We start from the raw sequence: 12099 nt of genomic DNA, 5'->3' as shown, positions 1-12099 counted from the left end.
AAGACCTTAAATTAAATATATTACTAGTTTAAGTTTGAATGTTGTTATTTAATTATCAAGTATCCTGAATAATATGATTGTTTAATTTTATAACAATTATTTTTAAATTTATGTTAGAGGAAATTTTTAATTGATTTATAATATCTCTCTCTTTCTATATATAGAGAGATATAGAGAGAGTGAAAATTATATTCTTTTTCAAAACAATACATTTTTTTTTTCTCCGGGAGATTCATCAATTTTTCTTGTTATTTACGTAAATTTATTCCCTTGATTCTTTTTTTCCCCTGTCATTCTTAGAAAATACTTTTTCAGGATAAAGAGTCTGGACATTTTGTTAACAGGTTTTTCAATAAACGAAGGTTAGAGTCATAGTTATAATCAAATAATCATAATAATATACCTGAAGGATGATTTAGCTTGGTAGATTTAATTTGCAGGATAAAAAGCAATTATAATTATTAACTAACAAATGTAAAAAGATTTTTTTTTTTCATTTCATCAATAGAAGTTTGAACTTTGGGATTAACCCAAGCTATGAAAGAATTTGTATTGTCTAGTCATAAAATGTGATGTTTGGAGGAAAAAACCTTGGTCAAAACTTATGTACTTTAAACAAAATGATAACAAGTCCTCAGCTGCTCAACATGTGTTTGTCTCTCAACAAAATTTCCCAAAGAAAAACGATGGTCTATCATCTCTGAAAGGAGGTTCAGACGGCTTTTTTATATGAGCAAAATCCTCCTCTACTGCTAGATCCTGAAGTGTATACCTTCTATTGCTATTTATGCCTTCCAAAACTAAATAAAAAATGTCAGAAGGATAACAATCATTATACAAAACACAATCAATGAGGCCTTCATAAATCGTCATTGCCAATAACAGGTACTTTCTCATAGGCAGAACTTTCTCTGAACCTCTTTGGAAGAATGCACCGACTGCCAAATTTCTGCTGAAAGTATACAAGAGCAGCAAATAAAATACCACCACTAGGGATTATGATGTCCCAGGCTGTGGAATAAAAACCCATTCTATGGTTTGCATATATGTATGACAAATCAAGGTACCAAGCAGAAAAGTGAGATCTAAAAAGATCATATGCATGGGGCAGTGTACGAACAATTGTTGTCCCAACGTAAAAGGAAGAGGCTAGAGCTTTCACTTCTGAGTTAAATGTTATGTTAAGCAGAATCTGTGGGAGCAGAAAACCATCCAGGAGCAGACCAGCGTAAGATTTAAAGTCTTCCCAGAGGGAAGGAGGTCGGTATATATACCCATGAGGAAGCTTAAACTTGTGGCGCGAAAGCCGAAATGGTCTAAATTTTTGTTGGTAATAAGTCTTCCATATGTGCACCGACCAGGCAGTCAATCCACCACCAATGTACAATGGTAGAATCATATAAAGGACCTTTTTATCAGAACCCCAGATATCTGGATGGCTTTCCTCACCCCGTCTTGAGGACCAGGTCAATTGTATAAGGCGCAACTCTAGAAGAAAGGCTACCATTGTCACCATCCTCACAACTACCCCATTCACTTCAAGCCAGCCTCCACTCCCAACAAAAGTATTCTGCACGCTTTGTTTCCCCATGAATAAAGCTTCAAAGTTCAATATCAGGGGAATCATGTGACCTAGAGTAATAACAGCAAGCATCACAACAGAAATGTAAGGAAGCACATCTGGGTGCTTTTTCACGTGGATGAGTTGCAATCCTACACAAACACAAGCAAGTGTGTTTGATACCAATACCATAATTAACTCAAAATCCATTCTCCAGATGGAAGCATCTGCTTGGGTTGTGTAAATGGAATATGAAGACAACTGAAGGGGATCAAAATAATAAGGCTCTGACTTTTGTCGTGTGCTTTCTATAGTTCCTTTAAGAGCTTCACCTGCTTTTGCATTCAAAGGAGGAAACTGAACATTAACCATGATTTCACAGTCCATAGACTCATTCTTTATCAGTATTTTGTCCATTGATCTCAAACGCCTACATCCTATCATACAAAGAACTCCAGTATTCTTATTGTAAATCCCTTCAGCACCAATTTTGACTTCGGTTGACAAGACACCTCTACCAAACTTGAAATCAGGAGGGGGTTTAAAACTCATCTTATAGCTGACATTCAACAAATTATTGTAGTTTTCTGATTGAATTCCATGTGCCTTTGACTTTCCAGGTGTCAACACAATTGGAGCCCCATACGACTGTGCACTATAAATTTGATCATTTACAGATATTGGTGATGTGTAACCTTGAGCCACTTGCCCTTTGCTGTTGGTCACTAACATGCTAAATGCCATATCAGATGAATATCCACTCGGATATGTATTTCCCTTCCCTCCAGCTTTCATCATTTCCACACAGGATTTTCTCACCTTCTCAGTTTCGGCATACTTGTATTGGAAACCGTGAAGGCTTTTCGATACCCTCGATGAACCCTGGAATCCAACTTTATCGAAGTAGCCAGGTTCATCAGCCACTTTGTCACTCCAAATTTGCCCCAAAACTGTACTTCTGTTCCTCAAAGATAAAATTGCAGGAAACCTTAAAGTGAGCCTAATCTTGCAATCTCCAACATAAGGACTAACCGAAGATTCCGTGAAGTTCAAGATCCGGCAAGCAACCGCACATAGCCGATTCTCCTTCTCATCCCACTTCCCCTCAGAAACCAAAGTTGTATTCGGATGAAACGGAAATATAGCATCCTGGTAGCCGGAATCAGGAAAACCCAACAGCATCTGAACCTTCTGCCTCTCCGCACAAAGAGTGCCGTGAAAAAACATATAACCAGGCAACTCTTTACCATTACCACTAACAGGATTGCAACTAACATTAGTACACTGACTCCCATATTCCAATTCAAACCTATTCGTGTGTCCAAGAAAAGCAGTGCAAGCACCCCGGTTTAAGTTTCTAAGGGACAAACCCTCCCTAACTGATCCACTTCCACAACCTTTCTCCTTTTCATCACCAGCCACTGTAAACTTGTATTTCGAACTCTGAGACAAAGCCAATATCGAAATAGGCTCAAAGTACTGTAAACTATTCTTGTCATCAAAACTTTCTAGTGTTCCACTAATCAAACAATTCAAAAGGCTCAAATCTGTAGGGTAACGAAGCTTAAGAACAACATTAGCATTCCGCAGGTTAACATGAGATCCTATTCCGAACATACAAAGGTTACCGGAATGTAGAGACCAAAATCCATTCAGGGAAACGCGCATCCAATGCGTCACTCTCCCGAACGAAAAAACTCGCCGGAGCAATCTTCCGGGCTCCGGCGCCGCTCCTCTACGCTGCTGGAGAAGCATTTGCCCGTGCAATTCGAAAACACCGTCGCTCCCGCTTCGGCGAACGGAGGTCACGCGGAACGATGCATGCATCGAAGCGGTGGATCGGTTAAAGAGACGATCGCCGCCGGAGAAATAGCCGGATTGGAACCGGAGCTCGTCGGCAACGCCGGGGACGTTTCCGGCGTCGGAAAGCGCCGCCGGTGCAGGGACAAGGTGGTTGCAGAGGCGGCTGTAGGTGGAGCTGAAAGCTAAATCTGAAGGATCAATAGAAACAGAGGAATAAAATAGGCCGAAGAAAAGAAAGATGAAGAGAGGATTGAGTGATACAGTTTCCATTGCTGAATCTGCGTCACATTTGGATGGAGATTTCGATTTCTAGGGTTTTAGAAATTCCAAATTGAGATTTACTTACTTCCAAACAAACAACGTGAATTGGTTGAGTGTCTTCAGCAAAATAACCGCTTCTTCATAGTATACACTGTTTCTTGGGTTTGTTTCAGCAGGACCAAGTTTCTCTGTGAATTCCACGTGTTCAAATTTATACTTAATTATCTATTTACTACTAATATTTATTTATTTATTCTATTTTATTCAATTAAATCTTTCAATTCTAAAAACGCAATTAATCATTTTTTAAACATCCATCAATTCTCGTTACTTAATGATAATCTAAAATTAACGTAGTTTTATAAATAGTCTATAAATTGAAACTATGAATACTTATTGGTCAACCATTTTAGGATTAAACGATTCATTATTACAACCTTAAAGAGCTAGATCAACATTTTTATTAATAATAAGACTAAAGAAAATAAATAAATAACAGAATAAAAAGGCAATTATTAAGTATACAATTGATTAAAAAATACATTGCTACTGATTTTTATTTTTATTTAACTAATAAATAATAAAATAATACTTATCCTTATTTTACTCAACATCCTATTATTACAGTGACTTATTTTTGCAACTTAATTTTTGTTGAACCCTTTCATTGTCAACACAACAGTGACAGATCCTGGAAACCGTGGTTTTAACTCATTCATCTTAGGTTCACATTTCATATACTACACGCAACATCAAATTGAAGTGATTTATATTGCATTGCTATTGACTTCCTAGTAATCATCGTGTTAATCTAAACAAAGTATTCATTGTAAATTGAAAAGAAACATTTTTCAACCCTCTGAACCCACACAAATTGATTTAGTCAAGTGATCAATTATACTTCAATTGATACGTTTGAAATCTATCATCAAAGGGATAAAAGGGCACATCAACAAAAGCACTCCAATCATTGTAGTTCTTATTTCACAGTTTCACATCATCAAGCCATTATACATATATGTTTGATGTACACGCGTACCCCACAGGGTATTTATTATCAATACATCTTCACCCTTGTTTTATTTTGGGAAGGGATATTGCTATTTTATCAAACATTTGATATTATACAGATAAGTGAAAAGGTAGAGTAGTTACTTTTGCATCTCAGCGAACTCTCTGCAATCAATTCCCTTGTCAGAAAATGCCTCCACAAGCTTGGGGAAGAGCTTAGCAAGCATGATCTTAAATCCAGTAGAAGTTCCCTTTGGGTTTTCATTCTGAGTATTTCCACCACCAAAAGCACATCCAATAGGAGCTCCTTCAAGATATGCCGAACAAGCCAGAAGTATATGTTTGGAACGTTGTCTAAAGTGCTCCTCCACCAATGCCTCAAAATGCTGCAGTAAGAGTCGTTTTAGTTAGTCAATGTTCCCATAATCTAAGATTCAGATGCCACCATTTTCTTAACAGCTATTGATTCCATTTTAATAAATCAGAGAGAAACCAAAGTAGAGAAGCAGTGATTTTACCTTGGGAGGCTTTCTTAATAGATACAACATGGATTTGCAGGTGACAAGGAAAGCATTCTCATTGTAACTAACTGAGTTTTTCTCCCCTTCAGCTCTACCAATTTGTTGATCATATCCAGCCTCATTGAAATAAGGCTTCTCATTAAGGACAAGGGCCTGAAGAGAAAGAAGGACTTGAAGAATTGTGGAAGTTCCAGGGTTCCAAACTTCGGCAGCTGTACCAGTCCACGTATTTAGTATACTCAAACAGACTTTACCCGACTCATACAAATTAGGATTTAATCGTAGTCCACCAGAAATGTAATGCACCATCTGCATGGGATTGCAAAAGTCATAAATATGCTGCTTGTAAGAATGCTAGATGCTATGTAAAGGGAGTTACCATGCACATAAATGAAAAGAATTTAGAAAAGCACACCAAAGCTACATTCAAAAGCTTACTGGGGGTTGGCTGGGATACTCTGAAGGAAAATGTATGTCAAAGAAAAACAATCCATCATGATATGGTGTCCCAGACACACCGACAATAGCTGCTCTCATGAGATCCATTCTTTCTTCAAAGACACGGACATAAATAGTTTCTGTTTGTGAAAATAAAGATTGTAAGTGAATTTTGCAGATAGGTGTGATGAAAATTAACAGTTATAGAGATTTTCTTGTGTCAAGTAAATACTACTCTTTTTCAAAATCAGTTGAAGGTTAAAATTTAATGGCCAATACAGCTTACTCGGTTGGATAATACATTCAATTAAACTTTGAAAAATGGAATTCTGACAACTGTTTGTTCATCTATATAGCAACCACCAATTGAATTTCCATTTCAAAGAATATACTAAATCTAAAGGTACTGGTCTTCCTAAAACTGAAACTTGTTACATACTATGGTGTTTTCCTTCCAGATCAAAATGGCTGAAGAAGTTAAAAGCACTATCAATCCCAATCCCAGTCCAAATATAATTTCTAGCTTGAGTTTAACCATTGTATAACAATGTATGCTGCAAAGCATACAAAATAATATGGCTCAAAATAAATAAGATGAAGTGTGTACCAGGGAGATTTTTTTCCAGGATGTTCCATTCTTGTTGTACCTTCTTCACCCAATCCTTTTTTACCTAACAAAGAACAAAAACAGGAAAACAAATTTGCCCCAAATCCTTTCAATGCAAGTATAATTCACCGTGAGTATGATGTGTCAATTTCTAACCTGAGATAACGAAAATCCTTTCCCCTCATAAAAAAAGTGGTCTGAACAATTATCAATTAGATCAAACTGCTTCAACTGATCTGAACTTTTGTTGTCTAAAGAAACTGGGAAGTCATTCCTCTCATGAGTCCCAATAACTACACAATATGGAGTTACACCTTCAGAAGACTGCAGCTTGCTCACCAAATGTGATTCAGTGTCAGAGTCACAAGTGTCCAAATCTTTCTTATCCAGACAGTTAGATTCATTTCCCTCTTCAAACCTAGGGATTGGGGAGAATTTTCCAGAAAATGATGCTACAGTAAGTGTTTTGAGTATGCCGGCTTTAATGCTGGAGAAAAGTTCGAAGGCAGCTTGAGGAAGGGATGAGGAACTACTCTCTCCTGGATGCTTTTCACAATTATCTCTATCGCCATTACAATCTAGCAATGTCTGTCATCAAAGTGATATTCAGCCAGTGACTAGAAAATCAATGGTAAACTCAACAATTATATTGTCATTCAAAAACGCAGTTTTATGATGACAATAGATCCATAGTTTTGAACAGTTTAAAAGTTCTATTTATTTTCTCTTGCCATTAGCTACCTGACTTTTCACTACAGTTTCCGAGATGAGACCTTTGTATTTCAATGTGCCAACAAATAATCTTCATAAATATTAGACTACTATACAAATATACACATTAGAAACATGTGGATGTACATAGATACAAGACATGCAGCGAATTTCTTGCCCTCACCTTTCCCTTCTGGTCTGATGGAGGACTTCTATGTTCAATCATCTCTTGAGAGAACTCCTCAACATTTGCTTCATAAGGAACAGGAGTTTCAGTTGAACCTTCATGCTTATTATCAATTCGGAAAATTTCATAAGGTGCAACCTGTTAGGGCACAAATAAGTTTGTAATAACTTCCTGTAGATGAAGGTTACCAAGTAGCGTATAAATTAGGAAAGAAAGTAGGATTATCAAATAAGTATGACATAGTCCAAGTTCAGTGGTCATAATAACTAACTGTTATTTACCAATTATCACTACATCAAGATTTTGACAAAGAAAGAAAACAATGTCCTATTGTTGTATCCCAAAAGAATGGAAAGGGTTATTTTCAATCAACCTTAACAACACAAAACAAACTGCTGCTCCAAACAAACATTATTTTCAGCTAAGAAAGACTTTCTCCTCACAGCATAGCCACACAGCCACACATTTACATGTACAAGCAGGATTGGGGGAGAGGACAGGATCATTAAACTAATAGGATCTATCATTATGTATTAAATAGTTTATCTAGATAATGTGGATGTGGATGTGGGAAGTGTTGACCTCAAGAGTTCTCTACATTTCCATACGAAGTCATTAGCATTGTTAACTACAATATACTGAATACAAAAAAAAAATTATGCCATACCTTTGTTGTTAAACCAGTAGCCCATTTGACCTCCACATCGCCATCTATGAAACCAGTAACATTACCAATGCAGGAGAGGTAACTGTTATCTACAGATTTATTCTGAAAACTGATTTGGTCCCGGTTTATCAGAGGAGCCTCTACATTCACATCGGTCACAGACTTCATATTATCTTTGTCAGCATGGTCACCAAGCTGCTTTTGAGCCGCCTTGAACACAATATCACCAAAACAAGAAGAATAATCTGGATGCTCGAGTAGTTCGTAGGCACTCACAGTTTCCATCATTGCATCTCCAGTCAAATTTTCTGTCTCGGATGTGGGAGCAGTTCTCCATTGTACCTTTACAGTATGCTCTTTTGCATCCATGGAAAGAACAACACCCCATCTTTGATTGCTAGGTTTGAGAGGATCATCAGAAGCACTTTTTTCCAGCACAAACTGCTGGGGCCAAAATTCATGACTGTTTATTACATTCACTGGGATTAAGTTAAGCGGATCTAATCCAAAAGTCTGTTCACCATTTTGCCAAACAATATCAACTTCGGTCTTTATCTTCTCAATAATAAATAATTCCCCAATGTTAGAGTTAAGATTTTTCGTCTTATATCCTCTAGCCTTATTATGCTCGTTATGAGGATCACATGGAGATGCATCTTGAATCATCTGTTCCTTTTGGTCCACAGGTGGTGGAAGCATGCACCAATCACCAAGTTGCCAGTTTGTATGTGAAAAACAGGACAACAAGGTCATGTTTTTTGAATCTTGCCAGCATAGAGGAGCATTTACATTTAAATTGGAACCGAAAAAAACAGACGTAAGCCAATTAACATACACCAAACCTGCTTCCACAGCACAAACAGTTCCTTCACCATGATTGTCTTTCCAGGTGCCACAAAGCCATCTAGCTGGTTTAGAAGCTGTGGAGGTCTTAACCTTGACTCTCTGCCCTGGATAGTACGGATACTGTGAATCTTCAAGAAGATTATGAGTCAGTGGTAAAAGCTGATCTTTTTCCAAGGTAATGACCTCACATTTAGTTCCATCGTCAAACAATATAATCACTCTGTCTACCACCTTTTGAACCTGACCAATCCATGGCCCCTTAACTACGTAATCGCCTTCTGAAATGGAGCGAATCTTCGTAAGTTTCTTGGAGTTCACATTTTTTAGTTTCTTTCCTTGAACACTTTCCAAGTCCACTAACACATCAACACTTGTGACCCTCCCCATCTGTCCGGATGGGTCTGAGGAGGCACACACCACATCCCCATGGACAAACGCCCTCTCAAATGACAGAAAATCATCAATCTTCCCAATGCTTTCCTCTAAACTCGATAATATGCTTCGAGCTTGTCCACCATATTGAAAATCAATATCCTCTTGATCCTCACTGCTGCTGCTGCTGTCACTGGAAGTCTCCCAATCCAAATCAGTAATGTGAGCATCCATCAAGTAGATGCCTGTCATTGTGTGTGCATGGTAACATCATTAACATAATTACAAGAAAATAACTTCAAAACACAACAAATAAAGAATTGTTAGTCAGTCGACCAGAACCTATGAATAGGGGTGACAATGCGGGCTGGCCCATCCCGCATAGACTATGAAGAATCATTTACAGTAGATAGGGAGTTAAGAGGATCCTTACCTTCTCAAGCAAACAGAAACATTGAAATCCAGGGGCTATTGTGATCCACAACAGATATGTCAATGCTGACTTCAAAGGATATTTGTGTCTGATTGATAGTGATGTTTGTCACAGATAGTAAGCCAGTTTCTTCAAAATATTTTCTTGATCACTGAAACTGGAAAGTTGGTGGCAAAGGAGATTTGCCTGATATGATAACAGGAGTCGATCAAAAACTCCAAAACGCCAAAGGAGATTTACCTGATGGGTAACAAGAGTCTATCAAAGACTCCGAAATGCCAAAGGAGATTTGCCCAGTTTAAACTGAAAAATCCACTGAGAGAACCTTTTGAAAAGTCCTTCTAAAACTAGTATCAAGAAACGACTATTGTCAGATCTTTCTCTGTGATTGCCTGGATGGAAAATCAGGGTAGTAGGAGGAAGCTTACCAAGATAATTAAAAAAGATGTAAAAGTAGATTTTCCCTGGTGAAAGTGAGGAGTTCCTAGTGTAAAATATGTTTACTGCCAGGAGTCCAACCAAAGGAAATTAAGTAACTTGCCAAAGGAGAGTTGCCCAATATAGCTGAGTCTTCAAACATAAACAAATTCCAGATAGGTAATAAATTTGCCTCGTCAAGTTTGGAACTTGGAAGCTATGCTGCCAAAGGAGATTTGCCCAACAGTGAAGCTAAAACAACAGGTGTGGTCTAACAGGAATGTTTTTCAACAGAAGAATCATTCAACACATTTATTTTGTTGCATCAGCACATACTTTCTGCTACTTGATTACAACAAGGTGACGCTATCAGATGACTCGTCTGAAAGAACAACGTCCAATTTGAAAGACACTTGACATTGCCAGAAGGCAAAAGAGCTTCTGTTACCAGATAATTTATTTCAAACCTGCCACAAGTAGACTAGTGAATACTTTCTCCAATCAGTTTCGGTATAAAAAGAGAATGGAAAAACTGCATGATGAGATAGCAGTTATAATAATTAAGATGGCAACATTTTGAATTAAATCATGCTAATTCACGAGGCAAGAAAAATTTTCTGAAGATTGGTTCATACACATAAGGTGCGTGCAAGTCAGTTTTTCTGCATAAGCATAAAATCTATTCTAGCATCAAACATAGAAGTCAAATGGTAAGGTGGCTATTACACGCAACCCAAAAAATGAAAAATTGAAAAATAAAGTCTATGTTCATCAAACAACTGATAATTTTTTTAGAACAAAAAAAAAGCACAACTTTGTTGCTTCTATTAGTTGGAAAAGGACAAAACATTACTTGAATGAAAGGACTTGCAAACTTAATCATGTTCCATGAAAAACAACAATATGAATCCAACAAGTTCAAAAACCGAAGTTCAAGCATTAGAATGAGTTTAGAATTGACACAGAAACACCTGATCTATTAACCCCAATAAATAAGTAATCCAACCCAAGAGTAACAAGAAAAAAACGGTGAGTTTGAAGAGGCAAGGGGCAGTACCATACCATTTGCACTACACAGAAGGTTGGACCATATGAAATATCACACTTATAGAAGATCCAAGACCAAGAAACACCATGACTCTAAACTCCAAAACGAAGAAACAGAATCCTGAACATAACAAGCTGAAAAGGGTCAATCCCAAAGCTTGGTTTCAGTTTGAAAAGGTGGGTGATGTTCAGATAGGCCTAGTTCCACGCCCAGTCCCTCCATCATCCACTCCGCCACCAAGTTTTGGAACCATTTTTCAGGGACACATGCACATGTTTTTTCTCTTATGAAAATGCTTTGTTCCAGAGGATGTGGGAACTAGTTTAGATTTGGATGGTACATGTTGCCTTTTTGTTTTAACCAATAGCACTGCTTATTATTTAACTAAACCATAGCAAAATAATATTAGAAAACAAACAGTGTCAGACATAGATACTGTTGTCGTACAAAATAAGCTAAACTTTGCCATGTTTTACTGGAGTAATTAAACAAAAAACCTTCCAGAATAAAATATTAACATCTCGACTCATTTATCTGTAATACTGTGACATATTAATATTGATTTGAAACTGAATTAAGTTAATATTAAATTGTTAAATGTTAACAAAATATTTTGTAATATGGATTTTAAGAAATTACATTAAAAGGTATAGTCTGACATTTTAATTAAAGTGTATTTCATTGGGACCAAATACTTTCCCAATTTAGGAAAAGGACTTCATTATTGGGAAAAAGACGAGAAGGGACAGAAGGAACAAAAGAGAAGAGACTACCATAACCAATGGTTGCTTTGCTTTCTAGGGAAAAAACTACTTGTACTGACATATTTGCCCTCCAATTAACCCCAATCTAGAATATCAAACATCATATTCGTATATTATCCATGATCCATGTATGTAAAGTAATAAATAAAACCTACTTATAAATATTATTATATATACATTTTCATAATAATTATATGATCAATTTTTCTTCTTCATCATGACCTTTATTATAATAAAATATATTAAATTATAATTAAGAATTTTATTGAAACGACCACTATATCAAATAATATAAATATGATAAAAAATATACTTTATTTTAAAATAATAGAATGTTGTTCCTCAAATTGATTTTTCCATTGATTGCATAATACACAAAGAGAAACTTAAGATTAGAACAAATCTTAAGATCCACGAAATACAACAGTTTTCAACATGTTTGCGTGGACAGA

The 12099-nt window shown here is 36.6% G+C and overlaps 2 protein-coding genes across 6 annotated transcripts; both read right to left on the bottom strand.

The window, feature by feature from the left end:
* Positions 1-591: 591 nt before the first annotated feature.
* Positions 592-3810, bottom strand: LOC137832587 (uncharacterized). The gene has a single exon (XM_068640814.1). The coding sequence runs from the start codon at positions 3632-3634 to the stop codon at positions 860-862; it is 2775 nt and encodes a 924-aa protein (XP_068496915.1). The 5' UTR covers positions 3635-3810; the 3' UTR covers positions 592-859.
* Positions 3811-4580: 770 nt separating this feature from the next.
* Positions 4581-11411, bottom strand: LOC137832589 (probable ubiquitin-conjugating enzyme E2 24). Of its 5 annotated transcripts, none has more exons than XM_068640817.1 (10): positions 10898-11411; positions 9847-10302; positions 9419-9765; positions 7768-9230; positions 7098-7238; positions 6359-6790; positions 6203-6266; positions 5596-5735; positions 5155-5466; positions 4581-5022 (listed from the first exon to the last, which is right to left on the bottom strand). In XM_068640817.1, the coding sequence occupies exons 4-10, from the start codon at positions 9217-9219 to the stop codon at positions 4777-4779; spliced, it is 2787 nt and encodes a 928-aa protein (XP_068496918.1). In that variant the 5' UTR covers positions 9220-9230; positions 9419-9765; positions 9847-10302; positions 10898-11411; the 3' UTR covers positions 4581-4776. The 5 variants fall into 5 exon arrangements, with proteins under 5 accessions (XP_068496918.1, XP_068496920.1, XP_068496921.1 ...); XM_068640819.1 differs by having other exon boundaries at positions 9847-10316; positions 10898-11254; XM_068640820.1 differs by having other exon boundaries at positions 10893-11236.
* Between the last annotated feature and the right edge of the window lie 688 nt (positions 11412-12099).

The sequence above is a fragment of the Phaseolus vulgaris genome, chromosome 6, assembly GCF_000499845.2.
Source record: "Phaseolus vulgaris cultivar G19833 chromosome 6, P. vulgaris v2.0, whole genome shotgun sequence".
NCBI lineage: Eukaryota > Viridiplantae > Streptophyta > Magnoliopsida > Fabales > Fabaceae > Phaseolus > Phaseolus vulgaris.
The sequence above is the reverse complement of the archived record's forward strand: the minus strand, read 5'-3'. Positions and strand labels throughout refer to the sequence as shown.

Bases quoted from the DNA above. Each gene is read 5' to 3' on its own strand.
- LOC137832589 (XM_068640816.1), bottom strand. From the start codon at position 9,219: ATGGATGCTCACATTACTGATTTGGATTGGGAGACTTCCAGTGACAGC. The intron at 7,239-7,767 runs GTATGGCATAAT...GTGCCCTAACAG, and splicing joins CTACTGGTTTAACAACAAAG to GTTGCACCTTATGAAATTTT. The intron at 5,023-5,154 runs GTAAAATCACTG...CTCTTACTGCAG, and splicing joins TATTAAGAAAGCCTCCCAAG to CATTTTGAGGCATTGGTGGA.
- LOC137832587 (XM_068640814.1), bottom strand. From the start codon at position 3,634: ATGGAAACTGTATCACTCAATCCTCTCTTCATCTTTCTTTTCTTCGGC.